The following is a 24614-nucleotide window of genomic DNA, read 5'->3' as shown; positions in this document are numbered from 1 at the left end:
TACCTGTTCTTTGCGTAACCTTAACCTTTGATGGCAATTTTCTTGGAGGCTAGATCTCTAAGTGTCTCAGTATCCCCCCGCCCAAATCACCTCATGCTCTCTGTCCCAAGGGACTTCTGAGGGATTAGAACTGGGCCCAGCTGAATGCTGAGCTCTTCCCTGCCAGGATTACTGAAGCGACACGAAAGCCAACATTTAGGTCCTGTCCCCTTTCTCTCTGCTATTTCATTCTCTGGATGATCTCCTTGTTTGGTACATAGCTCGAACCAGCAACTACTCCTCAGCTGAAATGCCATCCCTAGGTACAGGTTCCCTCTTCAGTCCTCCCTGGATCTATGACCTGGAACTAGGTAGTGAGCAAGAGAGCTGCTTGTTGGCTCTAGGTACACCACCTGTTCTTGAGCTGGACTGCAGCACCTGGCATGCTTCTGGTCAGACGCCATACCCAATATCCACAAATCTATGTCCCTATTCTTACCTAGGCAAGAAAAACCATCTACAGTCATTTTTTCCCTTGTATTTCCTCATCAGAATTTGGTCTGGTACATTTTCTAGATCTGTTTAGAAGAAATGTGGAGGTGGAGATTGCAGTACTTCTTCCTGCTACTCTGCCATCTTGGATAACCCAAGCCCAGTGCTTTTATTCACTATACCATACTGCATTTTATACAAATGCATAATAACTACAATGCCAAAGAGAGTATATATCTATGTGGTGTGATTATAAGACAAGTACAGGTACTTTGCAGAACTAAGGAGAAGGAAAAAGATCATTTCCTTTATAGGAGTTTAATGAAAATATTCAGAGATTAGAAGAGGCTTAATGGAGTTGCATCACTGAGCTTCTCTTATTTGGGAACAGTTTGAGAGAAGGGGTCATGTTCAAGGTGTAAGGACTACTTCATCTTGGGCAGTGGAATGGAGAGAAAAAAACTAGTTATTTATGAGGACAGGAGTAAGTGCAGTTTGGAGGTGTACAGAGTACATGTAGTCTGGGGCAGCATAAGTAAAAACTCAGAGGAAAATCAGTGTTGTGAAGGGCCTTCACTGCCAGGATAAGGAGTGTACACTCATGTCACGCCCTTATTCAAATCCCTTCATGGCTTCCTATGGACTACCACAAGTCATACCTAGGAAAGGTTAATTTTGGCAATGGGATAAAGAATGGAATAGGGTGGGGTGGGGAGCCAGGTAGGAGGAGGAAGACTTTCAATCAGGAAGTAAAAAAGATCTAAACCTAGGAAGATAGCAAGAGGAATGAAAACGGTGGCTATGGGGAATATTGTAGTGGTAGAATTAAAGCCTGGTAAATGACTGGATGTGGGCTAAAGGATTATGTATTATCTTTGTATTTATGACTATTAGTACCTGGATTCAGATTTTTTCCTTTTTAAAGATCCATACCCACAGTCTGGAAATACAGGTGCTCCTCACAGTCTGATACCAGTCTGACTGACATAGGAGTTTTAACCACAGGAGTGTTAATCAGCTCCATTTCTGACTTAATTGGTTCATACGATCCAAAAGCAAAACAGTGGTCCCTCACTCCCAGGGGCTCATAATATTAATGCTCAACTCAGTACAGACACCAAAATGGCTCAGGTCACTGCAGAACTCCCAAGCTCAAGAAATCTGCCAACCTCACCATTCTTAGAGCAGGGGGATTGCAGACATGTGCCACCACGCCTGGAGGTCTTTTGAAAAAGAAAAAAAGGGGATCACTTAAATTCAAAATATTTAGAACTTACCCCAAAAGCTAACATTATTTCAAGAAAAGAAGTCAACCATGGCAAGTCAGTTAGCAGCATCTGAAGCACAGCTTGAATGGTGAGAAGAAAGCAGGCCTCAAGGTTTAGCTAATTAGAAAAACAAACAAACAACAATCAGAGACAAGGTCCCAAGTACATTCATTCTTCTTTATTAAACAATGCTGTGACTGCAAAAGCATCCAGAACCTCAGGAGCAAACTAAATGACAGATAGAAATAAATCCTGTAACGCTGATATTTAGCGAGCACTTTAAGACTGATGAAGAGTTTTCTGTCTATTACCTTATTTGACCCCCCTAACAGCTCTGTGAGTTAGGTAGTACAATTTCTTAGGCCCAGTTTACAGATGAGGTAACTGAGATACAGAACTGACTATAAATAGATGGGATTCAGTTGAAGGATACAGTTGAATTCACAAACACTATGATAGGCACTGTGCTAGAGAACAAAGACAAAAACCAACTTCATCTACAAGAAGCTCATGGTTCCTGTAGAGGGGTAACACATGCAACTAAATCTATACAAGGGAAACCAAAGCAATTTCAAAAAAGAGGAAGCACCAAGAACTGCAAGGATGAGAGAAGTCTGCTAACAAGTGGCACTGAAAAGCACCGTGAGAGAAACTTGGTTCTATGAGGTGAAGAAGGGGGTGTCAGAGACGGGGTACAGAAATGGACTAAAGGGGAAAACAGTTAAAGCCAATTTGACTATAAAGGGGATTCCCTAAAATAAATAAAATTGGACAGGATTGTAAGAGCCGGACTGTGGAAGACTTCAAACGTCAAATTGAGGATTTTATATTTTATCTGGTAATAAACCCATGTCTTCTGCCTCTAAGTCCAAGTAAAACCAACCTGCTTCAGTAATAGGAACATGAGAGACATGCAATGGGAATGCAATCATTAATCACCCTTAGCAAGAGATATGATCAAATCTTTCCACAGCCCAGAGGTTTTCTCCCCTGCCCACCAAAGTCTAAATTCCTTGGTCTGGCATTCTGAGCATTTCTAACTGGGCTCTCACTTATCTTTTCAGACTTCACTCTCTACTCTCCTTTATGTATTATTCTTTTTCAAACTGGGCGACTTACCCCACTCTTGTTCCCACAAATATGGCCCACTCTTTTTTGCTGCCATGTTTTTGTTCACAGTTCTTTAAAACTGCAACACGCTCTCTGTCTTTGCCTGTTGAAATTCTTCTCTTTCTTCAAAGTCTGGCTCAAATGCTACCTTCTTTATGAAGGTTTCCCTGATTGGCCCTAGTTATGAAATCTATCTCACAGTGACTTCTTCAAAGTATACCTTTAGTTTTTTATCTTCTCTATTACCTAACACACAGTGCCTTTCATATGTGTGCCTATTAATAAATGTTAAAAGAATCAATCATTACTTATTAAATGCCTACCGTGTGCCAGGGACTATGCAAAGCACTGGGGATATAAAAAGAGGCAAAACATAGTCCCTGCTTTCAAGGAGCTTACAGCCTAATGGGAGAGACAACAGGCAAACAAATCTGTACGAAGCAAGCTACAGAATAAATAGAAAATTACTAACAGAGGGAAGACACTAGAATTAAGATGGTTGGAGAAAGGCTCCCTGTAAATAAATGAGATTTTAGTATGGAATTGAATGAAGTCAAGGAGGTCACTAGTCAGAGTGGAAAAGGAAGAGGATTTCAGGGATGGGGGACAGCCAGAGAGTACACCCAGAGAGGAGAGATGTGTCTGGTTGTTGGAAAAACTGGGAAGCTGGTGTCACCAGATCAAAGGGTTTATGCTAAGATCAAGATGCAAGACTGGAAAGGTAGGAGGGGACTAGGTCATGGAGGGCTCTGAATGTTACAGCATTTATTTGTTCCTGGGGAGAGATCTGAGGCAGGTAGATCCACCAGCAGGCTATTGTAATGGACTAGGTACGAGGTGAACAGGCCTGTACTAGAATGGTGGCAAAATCATAAGAGAGAAGGGAGATCTTGCAGAAGTAAAATAGACAGGCCCTGGCAATAGTTTGGATATGGAGGGAGGTGAGAGAGAATGAACAATGCAGGATGACTCCTAGGTTGTGAGCCTGATGAACTGGAAGGCTGCTGTTGCCCTCTTTGGAAATAGGGAAGGTAGGTGGATGGGTGGATGTGGGGAGAGAGATAATGAGTTGTTTTGGATATACTGAGTTTAAGATATCTATAGGATATCCAGTTAAAGATATCTGAAAGGAAGCTGGAGATGTGACACTGGAGGTCTGTAGAAAGACTGGGACAATTCCCAAGCTGATGTATGATTTAAATACTCAGAATGAGGTCTATGGTATTAAAGAATATTCACTGTTTAAGCTTAATACTGCCACCGCAAATATCAGAACACAGAGAACAAGAGGCAAAATTATAAACTTACAGAACCATAAAATACATCTGAAGGCAAAGAAACATTGACTTTCAATCTCAGTTCTTCTAAAATGCCAAAGGACACGTCACACACCATCTGCAACAAAGTCATATATGTTGTAGGATTTAGAGCTGGAAAAGACCAAGCTTATCATCTAATTTGACCTCTATAATTTTTTAAAATATATTTTATTCCTCCCCCAGTTACATGTTAAAAGTTTTTAACATTTTAAAAAAGTTTTGAGCTCCAAATTCTATCCTTCCCTCCGTGAGATGGAAAGCAAATCAGATATAGGTTACACAAGTACAATTACTTAAAACATTTCCATTAGTCATTTTGTATAAGAAAACTCAAAAAAAAAAAGAATGGAAAAAAGAAAGTGAAAAGAAGTATGCTTCAATCTGTATTTAAACAGCATCAGTTTTTCCTGGAGGCAGATAGTATGCTTCAACACTAATCCTTTGGAATAATCTTGGATCATTGTATTACAGAGAATAGCATAGATCTTCATTGTACAATATTGCTGTTACTGTGTACAATGTTCTTCTGGTTCTGTTCACTTCACTTTGCATCAGTTCATGTAATTTTTTCCAGCTTTTTCTGCAATCATCCTATCCTGCTTGTCATTTCTTACAGCACAATGGTACTGCTGGATCAAAGGGTATGCAGTTTTATAGCCCTTTGGGCATAGCTTCAAATTGCTTTCCAGAGTGGTTGGATCAGTTCACAACTCCATCAATACTGTATTAGTGTTACAGTCTTCCCACATCCCCTCCAAAATTCAACATTCTCCCTTCTTGTCATATTAGCTCATCTGATAGGTGTGAGGTGATGCTTCAGAGTTGTTATTTGGCTTAGTTCTCTATGTATTTGAAAAACGAGGCCTTTACCAGAAATACTTCTTGCAAATTTTCCTCCCCAGTTTTCTGCTTTCCTTGTAATTTTAGCTGTATTCGTTTTGTTTGTGCAAACAAACATAATGAAACATAAACATAATGAAAATTATCTATTTTATATTTTGTAATGCTCTCTATTTTTTTTGGTCCTAAATTCTTCCCTTATCCATAAATCTGACAGATAATAAACTATTCTATGTTTTGCTAATATGCTTATAGTATCACCCTTTATGTGTAAATCATGCCTCCATTTTGAACTTATTTTGGTATACGGTATGAGATGTTGGTCTGTACTTAGTTTCTCCCATACTGTTTTTCAGTTTTCTCAGCAGTTTCTGTCAAATGACTTTTTGTTCCAAAAGCTTGGAAATTTAGGTCTATCATATAATAGATTACTATGGTCATTCACTGTACTGTAATTTGTACCTAACCTATTCCACTGATCCACCACTCTGTTTCTTAGCCAGTACCATATTGTTTTGATAGTTACTGCTTCATAATAGTTTGAGATACTGGTACACCCTTCTTTCACATTTTTTTTCATTGATTCCCTTGACATCCTTGAGCTTTTACTCTTCCAGATGAATTATTTTTTCCTACCTCTATAAAAATAATTCTTTGATGGATATGGCACTTAATAGATTAATTCATGTAGAACTGTCATTTTAATTATATTGGCTTGGCCTATTCGTGAGCAATTGATATTTTTCGAATTGTTTAGATCTATTTGTGTGAAAAATGATTTATAGTTGTGTTCATATAGGTCCTAGATTTGTCTTGGCAGGTAGATTCCCAAGTATTTAATACTGTCTACAGTTATTTAAATAGAATTTCTCTATCTCTTGCTGCTGGACTTTGTTGGTAATAGAAATGCTGATGATTTATGTGAGTTTATTTTGTATTCTGCAACTTTGCTTAAGTTGTTAATTATTTCAACTTTTTTTTTAGTTGATTTTCTAGGATTTTCTCAGTATAACAGTTTATCATCTGCAAAGAGTGATAGGTTTGTTTCCTCAATGCCTATTCTAATTTTTTTTCTTTTTCTTCTCATTACCACAGCTAACATTTCTTGTACGATATTAAATAATAGAGGTGATAAAGCATCCTTGCTTTACCTGATTGTACTGAGAAGGCTTTTAGCTTATCTCTATTACAGATAATGCTTGCTGATGGCTTTAGGTAAATATTACACATTATTCTAAGGTAAGATTCATTTATTCCTATGCTCTCTAGTGTCTTTAATAGGAATGGGTACTGTATTTTACTTTTCCTGCATCTACTGAGGTAATTCTATGATCTCTGTAGGTTGTTATTGATATGGTCAATTATGCCGATAGTTTTCCTAATCCTGAATCAGCCTAATCCTGAATACTACTTGGTCATAGTATATGTTTCTTGTGATATATTGCTGTAACCTCTTTGCTAGAATTTTATTTAAAATGTTTGCTTCAATATTAATTAGAAAAATTGGCCTATAATTTTGCTTTGGCTCTTCCTGGCTTAGCTCTCAGCACTGGATTTCTATTGTAAGAGGAATTTGGCAGGAGTCTTTTATTTGCCTATTTATCCAAATACTTTATAAACATCAGGTTTAATTTTTCTTTAAATGTTTGTTAAAAAATTGTTAAAATTGCTTGAGAATCCATCTGGTTTGATCCTGGGGTTTTTTCTTAGGAAATTCAATGATGGCTTATTCAATTTCTTTTTCTAAGGTTGGGTTAAGTATTTTATTTCTTCTTCTGTTAATCTGAGTGATTTATATTTTTGTAGATATTCATCCACTTCATTAAAACTGTCAAATTTATTTATAAGTGGGTAAAATAGCTCCTAATAATTGTCTGTAATTTCCTTTTCACTGGTGATGAATTTATCTTTCATTTTTGATACTAGCGATTTGGTTTTCTTCTTCCCTTTTTTAAATCAAATTAACCAAAGGTTTATCTACTTGCAATTAGTAATATAAATTTCCCCTAATCTTTGGTTGCAACCCATAAATTTTTGGTGTGTTTTCTCGTCACTATTTTCTTTCATTGAAATTATTGTATCTATGATTTATACTTTGATCCACTTATTTTTTAGGATTATTTAGTTTGCAATTAATTTTTAATCTATGATTCATTACTGAATGTAATTTTTATTGCATTATAATATGAAAAGGATGCATTTACTATTTAGCATTTAGTTGTGAGACTTTTATATCCTAACAAATGGTGAATTTTTGTGTAGGTGGCATGTCTACTGATGAGAAAAAAGAATATTCCTTTCCATTCCCATTCAATTTCCTCCAGAGATCTATCATACCTAACTTTTCCAGAATTTTATTCCCCTCTTTTTAATTTATTTTTTGATTAGATTTATCTAGCTCTGAGAGGGGAAAACTGGGGTCCCCCACTAGTATAGCTTTATCACCTATCTCCTTCTGTAACTCACTCAACTTCTTCAAAAACTTAGATGCTATACCATTTGGTTTACACACACACACACACACACACACACACACACACACACACACACTGATACGACTTCATTGTCTAACTTCAGCAAGTTTTTTTCCGTATCTCTTTTAATTACTTATCAATTTTTAGATGAGTAATGTGAGGCCTAAAGATGTTAAGTGGCTGGCCCCTGTTCACAAAGGCAGTAAGTATCAGGGTTGTCCTTGGAACCCAGGTCCTCTGACCCAGATCCAATGGTCACTTACCAGCTGAGTCAGACCTACTTCTTTTGTTCAAATGCAAAATGTTCTGGGCTAACCATAACTCAGAAGTCAACTACAATGGTATATTGTTCTTTTGTATAGAGAGTTGTTAGTAGTTTAATTGTTCATTTACAATTTCTTAAATCCTTGGAACAATATATTCATGTCCTTGATGTATTCCTGAAAAACTGCTAAAGCTACGTAAAGTTCTGGAGTTGGATTCATTTGTTGAACCCTGACATAAGGCAAAGAGTTCACATTTCTGTAACTCATTTCATAGTTTACAAAGTGCTTTCCTTAAAGCAATCCTGTGTATTATATGGGGCAGGTGTTATTTTCCCCATTTTATAGATAAGGAAATTGAGGCTCCGAGTAGTAAGTAGCTTGCCCAAGATCATACAAATGTTGGAGTTCGGATTGGAATCCATGTCTTCTGAAATCAAGACCCTTTTTAAAAAAAATGTTATATTACATATTTAAGTCAGTATTTTCCTGCTGGCTTACACTATTATTTGGGAGGCTGTATATATTAACTTCAGATTTGGACCCTTACTCATGATGCCCCACCCAGGTCTGCATACAGGCACACAAACTGAGAGGCTGGGGCTGGAAGTGAGCAATGAGTACAAAAGCGTAAACAAGCATTTGAACATACCAGGTAAGCTCAAGTGCTCCAGTCTATTTTCTAAAAGTTGGATATACTAGACTTATTAAACTATTCTGCACATTTGGATTATCTTTAGAGGAACTAGTACCTAGATATTCAGTCTCCAAGCTCAAAGTAAAACAAGCTTATAAATTTTTCAGAGAAGCCTTAGGAATGTCTCAAGCTTAGGGGTGGGGAACCTGTAGCCTTAAGGCCACATGTGGCCCTTTGTTCTTAGGTGCAGCCTTTTGACTGAGTCCAAGTTTAATTTAAAAAAATCCTTGTACTAAGGGAATTTGTTCTGTGAAGTTTGGATTCAGTCAAAGGGCCACACTTGAGGACCTAGAGGGCCACAAGTGGCCTTGAGATGGGTTTCCCCACCATGGCCCTCTGCGCTGCTTTCAAATTTGAAGTGTTGATTTCGGCCATGACAGCACACCAGCTTGTTTCTTTGAAGATTACAAGTTACCTGTCTGAAGAAAGGTGGTGGTTCTCTCAGTGTGAGAGTAGTTAGGAGGCCATTCTGTTCCAAAATAGGACTACTGACCAAAATTGTGATGAGTGCACTCCAGCATCTTGACTGAAAAACAGGAGTTTTAGTTGACATCAAACTGCAGGCTCTCAAAAACTTACAAAGGATTTTAAAAAATCAAAAGATAGAAGAGTGAGTGGGGCTGGGGCTGCTAATGTTCTTCTTCACAGAATACACTAAATGCAAAAATGGTACTGTACTTCTCACCAAGCTTCTCTCTTCTTTCCCCAAAGATATAAGAATTCAGGTATTTGGGGGTTGAAGTGGGGGAAAACAATGGAAAAGGCTCATAGAAGGCTCTTTGTGAGTGTTGCAACATGCCTTTGTTTAAAGAAAGAAACTGACTTTTAATAGAAATTTGGCACATAAAGATCTTTTTTCAAGGAAACAGGGTAAATAATTAAAGACGTCTATGAAGTAGAGGTATCCAGAAAAACAAGTTTGTGGAAAAAAGTTACATTTTTTATAAGGCTTTGAAGTTTACTAAGTATTTTCCTCATAACACCTCTGTGTGAAGGCAACACAAAAGTCAGTAGATGGGCTAGGCTTGGGGACTAGCCTGTGCTTTCACTGATAAAGGGAACCCTAAGATGAGGAGATTCTTGCCCCTGGTGCAGGTTAGCCCCTTCTTCTTGAGGCACATGTCTCATGTGTCTGAGGTAGGAAAACAAGCAGGGATCAGTACTGAGAGCAGACATGTATAGAACTCCCTAGGGTTTGCAATACATTTAATATACATTCTCTTCTTAGGAAGGAGATAGTGTTTCAAGTATCATCATGCCTACTTACAGAAGAGGAAACAAGCTCAGAGAGGTTCAATGACTACCTTGTCCAGGACTAAATCAATCTGTGTAAGAGGGCAGAAAGAAAGAGCTAGCCACCTTGATTCTTCTTTTCATTCAGCGCTTACTTTTCAGCAGGGGAAGAAAAGAAAGTAAAGCTGGTCAGTAGCAACTTCTGAATTATAATAAGGAATGAGAGACTGCACTGTAAACCCAAACTGCTTGGTTCTTAAATCCTGCACCAATCTACTTCTGTGGCTGTGAAAAACATAGTTATAACAAAATCCAGTTTGGGTAAATATGAGTAGAATTAAAATAAATACTAAAGTATGCCACTGCATTAAAGGTTGAAACTAGATTTCATTTTTTTAAATAGTAAAGATTGACTCACATCAAGTATGACTATAATATGAATGAAATAAGAATGGAATGCTTACATTTCTGTACAAGGACTGATTGCTGTAGAGTACTCGGAGGACCTGCTTAATTAGAGTACAACATTTTACAGGAGAACCTGGAGGAAAAGAGTTGAAAAACAAAATCATAGAACTTGCCTTCAAAAAGACAATATACTCTTCCACCCTAACAAAAAAAAAAAAAAAAAAAGAAAAAAGATACACTCAAGTAACCTACTTAGCTAAATGCCTAACTCCTTCGTAACTTATTTAAAGAACAAATGGTCATTTTAACTAGACGTCTGTCTCAACTGCAGCAATTTAAGGTGATCATATGACAAGAGAGGTTCAGATGAAGCTGACAGAAGACACAAAGAACATCTCAGGTAATCAACCCCCACCCTACTGAAGCGGAAATATGTACTTTAAAAAAAGCAAACATCTCTGATCAGGGAAAGCATAACCAGCTGAGAGATAGGACCTAGGATAAGGGCTTTGAGGGTAGTAGTTTGCTAGGAAGGAAAGGTGATCTAAAAAAGAAGGCTTGAAGATGCCACAGAAATGTCTAATCATAGAATCTCAGAGTAGAAGGAACCTCAGGAATCACCTACTGCAGTTTAAGCCTCTCATTTTATTGGAAGAAACTGAGGGCAATGATTTGCTTGAGGTCTTGCAACTAATAAGTGGCAGAGATGGGAATATGTGGCCAATCTCAGTTTTGATGAGGGCTTGGTCATGTCTCTTATGCCACTTTTGATATGTGTACAACACACACACATACAAATACACACATAAAGAGAATATAAATTACATGCACACATACAACACATAATATACATGTATATGTATATGTATGCATGATTAGATTGCTGACCTACATCCTGCACAACAATATATTTCACACTTTGTAATACTATTTCAGTATGAATCACTAAGGGAGAGAGACATCCCAATGCAACCAAAACCCAAGTTGAGCATCACAGCAGAAGAATGAGTAAAACAAGATGAGAGGATGTCAATGCTCACCTATGTTCAAAATCCACTCATCAGAGTCGTGGAAGTCCATCCCTGCAGGGACACTTCCCGTCCAGAACATCTTCAGGTAGCTCTCAAACTGCAAGGGTGTGAGCCGGCAGGCTGTGCAGCATGCCAGATTGTTGAAGGGAAGTAGTAACGAGTATGCAGCGCTGGTGAAATCGCCACTCTTGCACAAGTAGAAGGGAATCTTGTCTCTAAGATCCCTTAACCTATATAAAGGTTGCTTCCTTTAAAATTAAACTCCTCAAAAGTATAAATGGAAATCTGTTTAGTGTTTAAAATATGCATAGAATCTATACAAATCTATCACCAGGCAAGACCTCTTCATTTTAAAGGACTTGGGCAACTTATAATTTGATTTTGAATATAACTGCAAAGAAATAGGATCATGTCTCTCTGAAGGGATATGTGGCTTCTTTCTTACCCAATGCCTTCATTACACTTTACTGCTCTCAAATAGCGAACTAGTTCTTTGTACCTAAACAATGGGAGAAAAAAAAAACACAACACCTTCTTATGTTCTGTTTTCAGATGTTTAAATGGACACAGAATTTCAATTCTGAGTCTGATAAATTCTGCCATAGTTAACATCTCTTTAGGCATTTCAATATGTCACTGTAAAAAAGCTCATCTAAACTAAGGATGGCTGTATGTAATGTCAACTTGACAATTTGTAAAAAGAAACTTAAATGGTCAGTGGTTAAAATTATCATTCTATCAAAGAAGTTTAAAATCTATTAAAGTATCAGGGAATTTTAGAACTGGAAGGGGAATTTAAGATCATATATTCAAACTCTTTCATTTTACAGATGAAGAAACTGAGGATCAGAAGTGAAGGGTATATTTAAAAAAGAGCATATTCACTTTATTTTTAATTTTCTTTTTTTATTATGAACTTAATTATCAAACACAAATATTCCAATATACAAGAGAATAAAAAAAAGGACTGCATAAAAAACCTTGAAATTCTCATAGGTTTATTAAATTTAACAAAATAGTAACAAAATTACCCTGTTTGTGTACCTGAAGGGTATATTCCCAAGGTTAAAAATTCAGATACCCTGAATTCTAGTCCTTTGTCCCTTTCATTGAATCACCTTGCTTCTTCAACTACCTGTCAATGCTTAGAAAATGCAAACACTTTCATGACAGCATGTCAAATTAAAATTCTCTCTTCTCTCAGCACCCCCAAAGGAAAACTTCAGGAAATTCTATGAATCAAAACCAAAAGCCTCCCTTATCTGTTGCTCAAGGACAACAGCTATACACTAACATTTAAAAACCTTTACAAAGTTGTACTTTTGATGAATTGCTTTGAAAAGGTCTGTTATGGCACAGGCAAATATCTGCCCACTTCAAAGTTCTCTGCTCCACAGCCTACCATTCTTCACACCCCAAGCTTCTTATTCTTTCCAAAAGATGAAGAATCAATCCAATTAAAAAAAAAAAAACTGCCTTCAAGAAGATTACAACAGATTTGGGATGATGGGAAGGTATAAAGACTCCAGGGAAAGTAGACTCTAGTGCAAGTTAGTGAAATGATATTAAACTGGTTCAACCACAACAGAAATGCAGCACCATGGCAAAAGTACACACCCTCTCCAAAATTGTGTTAAAATACAAATTTGGGGTCTTTAATATTGGCAATGAAGGAACAGATCTTTTCTGTTCTTTCCTTCTTCTTTTTCCAATACATATTGTCTTCTTTGGATTGTAGGATCATATGGGGGATTGAGTCAGTAATATCTCCACCACCATCTCAATTCTGGTTCTCCATCCTCAAAAGCCTTAGAGCCCAATTTTCTCTTCTCAATTTAGTCTGTATACAATTTGCCACATGAAGTTTTCCTAAATCCTGTTTCCAGGAATTAATATTGGTGGGAGAGTCAGGTGAATTCTTTTCATTAAGAAGTAAATCTATCCCCATTAACAGGCCTACACTCTCCAAAGAAATCAAAGGAAGAAGGAAAGGATCCATATGCACAAAAATATTTGCAGCAGTTCTTTATAGAGGTGAAGTAGAAACTAAGGACGTACCCATCCAGGGAGGGGGAAATGGCTGAATAAATTATAATATATAAATGCAATGGAACATATTGTGCTGTAAGGTTACAAAAGGGACTGTTTGAAAGAAACCCGGAACACTTGTGTGATGCAGAGGAAAGTGCAAACTCTAGAACAATTTATATAACATTGTGAAGATAAACAACTTTGAAAGACTTAAATTAACTCTAAACAGAGCAACAACCAATCAAAATTTCAGAAGATAGATGATGAAGCAAACCAAAAGTTACAATACTGAATTTGTTATTATATACTGAATGCCAAAGTTGTATATAATAAGAGATTCAATTTCTTGTGCAATCCTTTTTCTCCTGTTTTACTTTATATGGCAGTATCTGTTTTATTTGGTTTTTAAGTTCAACATTTTAAAAATTGTACAAGAGAATGCCCTTATAAATCTAAAGAAATAATACTAATCCAATGACTCATTTCAATGGGATAATTTAGACTAAAATTTCATCACATCATAGTAAAACAATTGTACACCTGGGACAAATTGTGCTAAACTATGACAGGCTGGGAGGGCTGGGGACTGGGGTGGGTAGGGAGTGGCAAAAGCCAGTGTGTTAGGGACTCTCAGTGTAGAAAACAAAGAATGAGGAAAGAAACTATATTTGAAGAACTCTTCTTGAGTGATGACAACAGAACTAGAGATCATTGACAGAATGCAGAAATTAGCTTATTAAGCCTTTACTAAGTTTACTGGTGGCCCCTTTAAGCAGACTGCCTCTTATTTCACACAAGCTCCTACTAGTCCAGAGTTCTTAACTGGGGTCCAAGGATAGATTTCAGGGGTCCATTTATTTGGATAGGAAAAGATTACACCTTTATTTTCATTAACTTCTAACTGGAATTCTATCAATTACTTAAACAATCTCTTTCAATGATTTGAAAACCTTATTCTGAGAAGGGCTTCCCGAGACTGACAAAGGGATCTAATGAGAAAAAAAAATTAAGAATGCCTAGTCTATTGAAATCAGTTCTTCCAGAATTTGAATTTCCTATGCCACACAAATTCTTACTACTTTTCTCTATTGTTTTCTTCTTCCCTAAAATTGGATTAATCCTTATTTAGACCAGATCATCTTAAATTTTGTTGGCTTTGCTATTAGTATTGTCACTGTACAACTGTCAGATCCCTTGACAACTTGTACAGAGCACTGTGCAGCAAAGAACGTTTTATAAAAAGGCACAGGATTGAATTCACACACCCTTTTCTGATTTTACAATAATAGAATAAGATACATCAAAAAATAATGTCTCTGTCAGAGGTTATAATCTCACCAGAACACAAATCTGATTAAACTGCAGAGTGACTGGGGGAAGGGGAAGAGGAGAGAGAAAAGCAGCAACAGAAAACAAGAAACAATAAAATATATTTGATTTGGTTAAAAAGCACCTTACTCTTTTTAGTTATTTCTTAGATTTACAACCTCTACTCTAAACAAAACACTATATTTCTCAGTGATGTGGACTCCAAAGTTAATCCCCATAGGTAACGATAGAGTGGTCAGGTACTCACTGTCCCATGGTCTCCATCTTTTCAGTTCTAGCCTTTATCACAGTAAGAACTTCCCAGAGGAATTCTTTCTTCCCATTCTTTTTTTGCTCACCAGTAACATTCTGGCCTCTTAAAACCGTGGTCAGTAACCTGTGATCCCACGACGGAATGTTCAGGCTGAAAGTTGGTTTAAAATGGTACAAACCAAATGATTCTTTCACAGAGAATGAACATGTATATAGATGGATAATGATGTTGTTTCTAGGAGCATGCTCACTTGGTAAGGAGCAAATAGAGTTATAAGTATTTTAAAATTTCTTCCTCTTAAATTCTATGGCCTTGAAAAATTCTCCAAAGTATGATTTGACTGGTTTTAGATTCCTGTTTTCAGAGGAATCATTTTCTGTACTTTCCCTTTCAATGTCACCTTTTCTGAGTTGTGCCTAAACCAAAAAGCAGGAGAGATTTTACACCTCTTCTCAAACACCAAGCAAATACATCTGCTAGAACTGCTATTCTAGAAAACACCCTTTTCATACAGAATACCTGAGGAACAATGTATTATGGATGACTATTCTGGCTGCTGATAATGATTACCACTCAATTCTCTGCAGCTTCAGTCATCTTCTAGCCACTGCAGTGTGCACGTTCTCCAAGGCTCTTTTCTTTCCCTTCACTCCTGTCTTGGGTAGTTCAACAAATCCCATTGTTTTAATTATGACCTCTATGCAAATGATCTACAAATTTGTCTTCAGCCCCTTATTTCCCTTGAGCTCCAGTCCTATGTCTATGCCTGCCTGTTGAAACCTCTCTCTGGATGCTTCACTAGAAGTCATCTCAACTGCAACATGTTAAAAAGATGAACTCATCACCTTATGTCTACCCTCTCCTCCTGCTGGGATCCCAGGTCCATGTCTGGTGTCACTTCTTTCATGAGCAGGATTCCTCTGGCTGGATATGCTTTCTTACATCATATTCTACTCTGTATTATGCTTCTGGGTGAAGATGTGTACATCTGACTATAAACTCCTAAGGGCAGGCTATGCCCCTTTTTGTGTTTTTACATTCCCAGTGCCTAACAGGGTGTCTTGTACACAGCAGACACTTAATAAGGGTTTGCTAAATTTCCAGTAACATTCCCATTCCAACCATACGTGGATAATTAATGTTCAAAGAAGCAGGACAAAATAAATTTAAAAAATATCAATGTAATATATATGGGAGGCTAAATAAGACTTAGAAAAAAAAAAAAGCAAGCCAGACCTTCCATAGCATAACCTTCAATCCTACTTCTCTTGTACATCTCCTGCATTCATGAACATTTTCAACTGCTGGAGCTCCCCACCTAAGTTAGCTCTGCTTGACTTCCAGTTCCATGAACAGAAGCAGCCACTGTATTTGGAATCACCAGGGGTGACAGGAGTTATTTGAGTAAGGAATGGCAGATTTGAGGAGGGACCTGGAAGATCAACATTCTCTGGAGGTCAGAGTTTGAAAGGCACACAGGACACCAGAGATATAAAGCTGGATTATCCTTGTGGAGAGCATACACTGAATGAAGGATCAGACCTTGGACTACCTAAAATATTTCATTAGCAAGATTCAAGTTGTGGAAACAGGTGAAGAATACAGATGTTATTTTTAGTATGTACTATATTTAATCTCTGTGTCTTAGGGTAAATTCCAGTTTTATTTTCTAACTCAGAGACCTCTTGTATCTGCTAATGAAATATTATTAAATCATCATAATCCATTTGTAAATAGTACTTTAATATTTACAAAGCACTTTACTCTCATGCAATTTTCACAACTTTGTTACATAAGTGCTATTACTGTCACCATTTTATAGAGAAAATAGGCTTGTGACTTGTCCAGGGATCACAGAGATAGGAAGCGTTCAAGGTCAGATTAGAACTCTGATTTTCCCGGACACCAATCTTCACTGAGCCATTTTTTCTGTACCCCCAAATTATGAGATATAAACATTTACAACTGAAATGACACACTTACCAATTTGTGAACTTAAAACAGTAAGGGGGAAGAGGAATAGTCTGGAAAAAGCTAATGAATTTTTCATAAAGTTGTTTGGGAAAGTCACTGAGCACAAGCATCCTCTGGAGGTTTTTGGTAATCCTAGATTTAAGAAAAATTATTTTATGAAGCTAGGAAGAAGAAGAAGCATATGTGGCAATTTTTCTAAGCATATGTAAAATGTATTTGAGTACAAAAAGAAAGCTTTTAAGAAAGGAGGAATGAGCAAGTATTCTCAATTGAATAGGGAATACTCCCTCCCTAGAGGCAATGACAAGAAATAACAGAATGGAACAGAAATAAGCCCTCCCTCCATTAAACTAGAGCACAAGGTGATAATGAAGCAGATTACTGCCTAGGGTCTAAGGGCTTCTTGAATTACTTCACTGAATAAATCAGGGATCAAAGTACAAAGCATTAAGGAGAGAGATGGCTTTGGGTCTATAATATGATTATACGGGTTGGCAGCAGTCCACTTAGTAAACCTTGAATTACTCACAAAACCACAAATTAAAGAAGGTTTTCATTAGTTATCCTATATCATGGTATCTAGTTAGAAGTGAAAAGGAGTTAAGAAAAATTAGGTATTTCTTCAATGAGCATGTCATTTAACATCCATAGGTAATACACATAAATCACGAAGAATAAAGCTATAAACTATTGCCAACGAGGTATCAATAATTACAAGATTTTTAAAAGAATTTTAAATTATAGATAATAAAGAATACAGAGAAGCATGGAAAGAGTTCTATGAACTAATGCTAAATGCATCTCCTTTCCCTGAAAAGGTGGGAAGCTACAGATGTGGAATATTACAAAAATGGCTAGCCTCAGTTTATAAATTGTTCCACCTTGTTCAAAGGCTGCTTGCCCACTTCTTTTTCATTCTTTTCATAAGAATCTGGAATTTCCAGAATCACCTGGAAATGAAGTGAATTAAACACAAAAGGTATTAAATTTTAAAAATTTCAAAATTATAGTTTTCACATAGGACTTAATAATCATTTAGTATCATTTTTGGACTTTAATAAGGGCCAAACTTGAACTAATCAGACTGCTTTGTTTTGCTCTAAAAATGCCCTTTCCTGTGTCAGCAACTTCAAAGACGGGTTTATGACAGGATGCTCGCAACCAGAGTGGGGGGATTATTCTTATCTTGATGTGCAGAGATAGAAGAAAACAGACACCCTGGGATCTAATTTCCAATTGACTCTACCTTGTCAATTGTCTTACCTCACTGTGTTTACAACTTATACAACTAAGAAAATTCCTTTCTCTTGGTAAAGTGTATTTAAGCCTGGTCATTCCTATACCAGGCAGTCAAAAGTTTCCTTCTGATTCTATGATCATGTACCTGCTAGCTTTAAGGGAATAAACAATATGAACTGACATATCACCAAGCCTGTTTGCCTCCTTTAACCAAATTTCCAGGTCAACAGGATGCATATAGACATAAATTTCAAGCTTTAATTTTATTTGAAATGAATGACTTTGATAAACCATTGCTTCTATATTCTTTTAGAAAAGTTGTGCAATATACTATTTTCTTCAAAATAAGCTCTTAATTCTACTGGAAAGGAAGAGAAAAAGAGAAATAAAAAGGAAGTGGAAAACTATATGGTAAGATAAGATTAGGAAAAATTCCTTAGTCTGGATAATAAATGATTCAGACTGGAAGAAATAAAGCTAAAGACTGGGGTAATTGTATATGACAAATATACACAGAACAGTTAGCTACAAGGGGAATTAAGGAAAAAGCTAACCAGGGTCAAAATTCTGCCCCTTTTAAACTTCAAATTAACAAATGTTTCTTATAACTGGAAAATGTTCCTATAGTCTTGCTTTTAGAACGTAATTATTAAGATTATGCTTATGTGAGTAAATGGGTAATAACATACTTTATATCTTAGGACTGATTAAATATTCATTTGAAATTTTCAAGTAAAGAGAATTTCAACTGAACAATCAAAATGAAAATTTTAGTTGCAACAGATCTCTAAAAGGATTATTTTTTAAGTAATCATTTGTAATCAGGAGCACTATCTTTAAACCAAGCCAAAAGCTAAATATTTGTTCTTAAAATTAACTGAAGCATCAGAAAGAATGTTGAGGAACTTGGATAGTTTAAAGCAAGGAAATGTTAGGAACACTGAGACTGTCTCTCATTTCGACATCAGAAAAACTTACCTTGACATGAGAAAAGGGACAGCTAATTTCAAAGACTCAGATGGTCCAAGATTTTGCCAGGACCTAAAACAAACATTAAACATGGGCCAATCATGCTGACTTAAAAAGCAACATCCATACATTATATTAATGCAATTATAATGAAGGGACTTTACTGAGTATGAGAAAGTTGAAGGACCCAGTACAGCCTGAATTTTTTCAACTCTACCAGAAAACCCCTTTTCACTTAATACCTCTAGGCACTCACTTCTGCCACAACATAACTCTTGTGTGTATTTGTCTAATTGTTTGTAATTATGACTGAAGCATGGATCATAGACAGTTATATTAAACACAAAGCACAAAGATCAAGTCTAATTTCTTTTAAACAATGCTCCACAGTGTGATGCACAAATCTTAATCCTTGATCATGACGAGGACATGAAGACACTGGCAGCTCATGTTGCCATAGCATTTTATAAAATATTTTCATAAAACCCTGCCAAGTTGGCCAAGTGCTGTCCTCACTGAGGCTCACAGAGGCTGAGATGGTTTGTCTGGGATTATGCAGTGGTGGGCCTGGAATGTTGATCCATGTCTTTGACAAGAGCAGTGTTCTCCTCTACATCCCAATAAAATCATGTGATGCCTTGTCTTCTCAGTAAAAATGAACTACTCCCCAGTGTCTGCTAATCTTGAACTCTCACAGCTCTGTATCTGGACCACAGGCTCCATGCTCTGATCAGACTAGAGAACCAAGCCTGACTCAGAGCTGCCCCAATTAAGTATCACTCTGACATTCAAACCTTTACAATGAATATTGCAGAAGGAGACAGTCCTGTGAGAAAGGGATTAATGACCCTACGCCTACTTTTTAGTGTAATTTTTTATTTTTAATTTCTTAGACCTTAAAATTCAACTCTACAACCATTAATATTGAGTTCTGTTTTAGACATGAGTGTGAGACACCCACAGGACACCCAGTTTGAGAGGTCCAAGAGGCAATTGGAGATCTGTGACCTCACTCAGTAGTAGTAGAGACTAGGGTTGGATTTAGGAATTATTGCACAGAGAAGGTAACTGAACACATGGGGAGCCAATGAGATCAAGCTCAACAGTATAGAGTGAAATGAGAGTCCAAGAGAAACCTTTGGGGGGATAACCACAGTTAGCAGGTGTGACAAAAATGAAGATCCAGCAAAGGATACTGAGAAAGAGCAGTGTCACAGAAACTTCGAGAGAGAAGTTATGAAGTATGAAGACAGAGAAAAGAGCATGAGCTCATTAGGAATTTTGGAGTGAGGAGTTTCAGTTGAATGATGAGATTGGAAGCCAGGCCTCTTTAAGAAGTGAGTCTAGGGATGGCCCCTTTATTTAGAAAAAAAGAAAAGAAATCAAGCTGGAAAGACCCTCAGGGTCGCTGTATGAAAGAGAAACGGTTACCATTGACATTCGCTCTAAGCCAGGAGGCCCCAAAATATAATCATTAAATGGAGCTTGGGCAGAGACCTATTATGGTCCAATCTATGAGGTTCAGAGTGAAATGGGATGGATGGAAGGACAGATGCATGGAAGGAAGGAAGGAAATCTAGCCAGTAAACCCCAAGTTAACTGGGCAGCTTCTGGCCATCACAATTTATCTTCCTTTGGAGAGAAGGAGAGGACAAGCTGAGTTACCCAATTGGCTGGGTCCCCATTCAGGCAGCTCAGACTATTTACAAGTTGTGTTTGTCCTTCATTTTTGAAGAGGACCATGACATCAGGGAAATGTATAAAAGCTGTAGTTCTTAAGGAACACTTTAGGTGTACAGAAGTCAAGTATTTCTCAAAGATCATTCAGAATCACAATGAAAAATGGGGTCATTTGCACTAAAGAGTAGAGTGTGATTAAAAATTAATAATGTTTACAAAAATGCTTACAAAACAGCCTAATTAATTCTCAGAAAATAAGTGTGAAGGTCTTGTTATTGATTCCTCTATAATACAGCGGAGGCTTCTTAGAGCTGAAATAACAGTGGGAATTAAAAAACAGCTATTAGCCACTATCATAAAGAAAAAAATGGTTATCACAGGTAAGACAATAAAAAGACTGAACTACTAAAAAGTGAAAAAATTACCCAAGAGATGGGGATAAGCACACTATACTGTCCTGGGAACTCACCTGACTTAAACCCAACTGAAAATCTATAGGCTTTAATTAAGGCTAGACCTGGAAAAATGGACTCTCTGTCAAAGGTAGGCTTAAATGACATAATTCTAGTTTGATGATGAATTATAGAATGTGTCAAAGTCTTATGAACTCAATCACAAATCATGTAAAACAAGCAAATGCTGCAAAAGGACACTAAATTTTTATCAAAAATGTAAACATTTGTAAGGTTTATTGTGTAAGTCATCACGTATAATTACTCTGTCCCAGTTAATTTTCATGCCACAGTACCTAATCTGCAGATTATCATCCCCATTATCACGTAAATTCCTTGGGAGCAGAATTGTTTCACTTTTGCTTTTTAATCTGCAGTGGCTGACACGTAGTAGGCACGGAATGAATCCTTACTGACTGGCTAAAATAAACTCAAAAATAAACACAAAAGAAGAAATCTTGACAACCAGAGAAGAAAGATAAATATAAAACAAAAAAAAAAACCCTATAGAAATGACCAACAAAAACAAAAGGTAGCCTTTGAAGAGAAAGATCTTGTTAGTCACATTAAAGACAATCCATATAGAACTTGTTTATGCTAAAAAACCAAAAAACCCTTAAAAGCACAGATGCAGAATGATCTTTACTGGGGGGAAGAGGAGAGTAAGGCAATCAGGGGTAAGTCACTTGCCCAGGGTCACACAGCTAGTATGTGTCTGAGGCCAGATTTGAACTCAGGTCCTCCTGACTCAATCACTGTGCCCTAGCACCCCCTAGAAGGATCACTATTTATGAGAAAAGGGATATACATAAAACCCAAAGCTATCATTATTTCAAATGGAGAAACACTAGAAACTTTTACACTAAGGTAAAGATCTTCTCTCCTCACAACTATTTTATATAGTTCTAAGAACATATATGAGAGCAATGAAAGAAATTAAAGGCATATTGCTCCTCATCCCCCCAAGGTCACAGATAGAAAAGTACCATAATCACCAAAACAGCAGCATTTTTTATGGTAGCCAAAACATGGAAACAAAGTAGATGCCTGTCAATTAAGGGGATGGCTAAAGTAACTGTGGGTACATGAATGAAATGAAGTATTTCTATGACATAAGAAATAATGAATGGGGTGACCACACAGAACTATCATATAAACTTACACAAAGTCAAGTAGCAGCACCAGGAATACAATAGACACAAAGATGGAGAGTAAACAGTTACAAAAGCAGGGGTATGCTGACGCCAGCTTCTAACAGCTCATGAGTGCAGAACTGTCATTATTTTTAGAGAGAGCATTTACCTTTGGAAATCAGCAAACACTACAAAACCAGGTCCTGATTTGTTGTTTTGATGACTGTCTCAACTTAAGGCAGGAATGGCTCATGGGTAGGGAAGGGACATATTAAGAAATGAACCAGTAAGAATAAAATGTGATATAATGAACGAAAATCAAAATTTTTAAAAGTTGAATAAAAGAATGAACATTTAGAATGGTCAACAGAATCAAACGTACAGAGATAATTTGGCAATGCAGATGTCATCAATTTGTGAAAGAGTAGTTTCAGTAGAATGGTAAAAAGAGGTTGAGGAAATAGTGAGGAGTTTGGAAGTAGAGGCATCAGATATAGACAGCTTTTTCAAGTTTAGCAATCAAGGGAAAATGAAAGTACTTGGGAAGAGAAGAAGGGTCAAAGCTTTCTTAGGATTGTGGAGAGCTAAGCATGTACACAGACATAAATGGGAAGAACTAATGGAGAGGGTGAGACTGAAGATGCAAAAAGAAAATCGCTAATGGAAGAAGGTCCTGGAAAGAAAGAATGTGATTAAGGGCACAGGAACAAAGATTAATTAATATCAATAATCAGGAATAGATATACTGCTTCTTTTGTGACCAAGAGGAAACAAAGAAGAATGGATTATTTTGAGAAATTCTGAGGAACAAACTAAGGGTTTTAGATGCCCTCAGCTCTTTCAGCAGAGTAGTGAGAGGGAAGGAAAGCTGTAGTTTGGAGGAAGAAAAGAAAAGGTTTGAAACAACACGCGGAATGAGACAGAGTCAAAAATGGTAGAATAAAAAGACTAGTTCGAGTTTAGGTAGCATAAATTTTAGGGGGTGACAGTCAGTTATACTCTGTTCTAGTGAAGGGGTCCCAACATGCAAAATTAGATACATACTGAGCAGGGTCCTTGTGAAGTGCTATTTCTCTGGCCACTCCCAACAACATGACAGCAGCACTTTTGGGCTTCTCTTTCTCTGCTTTGTTTATAAATGAAGATACCAAATTGAAAACATCTGAATACCTAAGGAAAAAAAGGAATATGCTTAATTGATTGCATTTTTATATTTAAATTACTTCCTTTATAAGATGACAGAAGAGTCTATCTTCAGGATCCTTGGCAATAGTCATTAAATAGGTCAAATTAAACCTCAAGATCAAGGAGAGCCACAGATGCTGGGTCAGTTTGGTTCACTTATGTGTAAATTTATAATCCATATGAATAGGTATACAAACTTAACTCAATTAAGGAGAAAAAATTTCATGTCATATTAGGCCTTTAAAAATTAAAGTCAGTAACTTCCACTTCCCTTGGAAACTAGTTGGTAGACAGTACAGGAGATAGAGAACTAGCGTAGTCTTCAAAAATTTATCGTGATGAATAGTCGAGTTCTTGTCCTCTTTGCTAGCTCATGTTTTAGGAGGTATCCTACATTAAACATATATTTCAACCCAGAGTTTATAAAGGCATAAGAAATAGCAGGTGAAAATGTTAACTGGACTAGAAGGCAGAAGAGCCAAGTCCCATTCTCAGTACTGCTACTCATTAGCTATATAATCCTAGATCAATCTCATTCTAGATGGGATCGACACCAGTACTACCTACCTTGTAAGGTTTTGAGGATTAAAGAGACAACGCTTTTAAAATGACAGAGAATTAGTGCTAATAAAATCTGGACAATGAAGTTAGTAGGTATTTTCTTCTCTCAATTTCTCCTACAAAATTGAAAATTAGCAGGCTGGGTAGTAAATCAAAAGTGATCAAAATGCTAAAATTACCTCACTTTAAGAGGGCTAGTACCTATTTTCCTGAATAAGCCTGTCCTATTTTAACTGGTAAAAACTATATGATGCTTTTCCTCTATCATCATTCATCAAAATGGAATTGGATTCTTAATTGCTAGGTACCAAAAATCATATCTAGACTCTCTCCTGGAATTCAACTGCTGAAAAAAAAACCCCCCAAACTGGGATGATCTACATATTCTCCTGGCTAGACTTTTACCACTAAAGTAGCTAATTAACTCTAAATTTAAACAATTTTGAAAAGCAGATAGTAAAAATTCCCAGAGAATACAATTCAATAAGGCATCAACCAGATTGTGCTTACAGTGCTAGGTTAATAAAGGGTTTTGTTGGATTGTGAACAAAATTAGCAGGAAAGCTATTCTGACTTGCCCTAATATTAATATATACTTTAAAAAATCTTATGCTCTTAACAAGATAACTGCTATTGATACTTTATTTTCTTATTTATTTCAGGTGGGCATTAAAATACTCTAGCCAGTTGTGAA

The 24614-nt window shown here is 36.7% G+C and overlaps 1 protein-coding gene across 7 annotated transcripts in view; it reads right to left on the bottom strand.

Annotated features, from left to right (window-relative positions):
- Window positions 1–24614, bottom strand: part of LOC140499473 (uncharacterized) — a 56493-nt gene that overhangs the window by 18048 nt on the left and 13831 nt on the right. For 4 of the 7 annotated variants that reach the window (XM_072600939.1, XM_072600948.1, XM_072600956.1 and 1 more), the window contains exons 7-16: window positions 23219–23344; window positions 18919–18981; window positions 16711–16833; window positions 14722–14877; window positions 11560–11613; window positions 11124–11344; window positions 10140–10216; window positions 8858–8968; window positions 4158–4244; window positions 1749–1856 (exon numbers count right to left, since the gene is read on the bottom strand). In XM_072600939.1, the coding sequence (XP_072457040.1) occupies window positions 1749–1856; window positions 4158–4244; window positions 8858–8968; window positions 10140–10216; window positions 11124–11344; window positions 11560–11613; window positions 14722–14877; window positions 16711–16833; window positions 18919–18981; window positions 23219–23344 (1126 nt within the window). The remainder of the gene's footprint in view (window positions 1–1748; window positions 1857–4157; window positions 4245–8857; window positions 8969–10139; window positions 10217–11123; window positions 11345–11559; window positions 11614–14721; window positions 14878–16710; window positions 16834–18918; window positions 18982–23218; window positions 23345–24614) is intronic. The other 3 variants (XM_072600988.1, XM_072600970.1, XM_072600978.1) reach the window with 3 other exon arrangements.

This window comes from Notamacropus eugenii, chromosome 1 (assembly GCF_028372415.1).
Source record: "Notamacropus eugenii isolate mMacEug1 chromosome 1, mMacEug1.pri_v2, whole genome shotgun sequence".
In the NCBI taxonomy this organism is placed as follows: Eukaryota; Metazoa; Chordata; class Mammalia; order Diprotodontia; family Macropodidae; genus Notamacropus; species Notamacropus eugenii.
The sequence above is the reverse complement of the archived record's forward strand: the minus strand, read 5'-3'. Positions and strand labels throughout refer to the sequence as shown.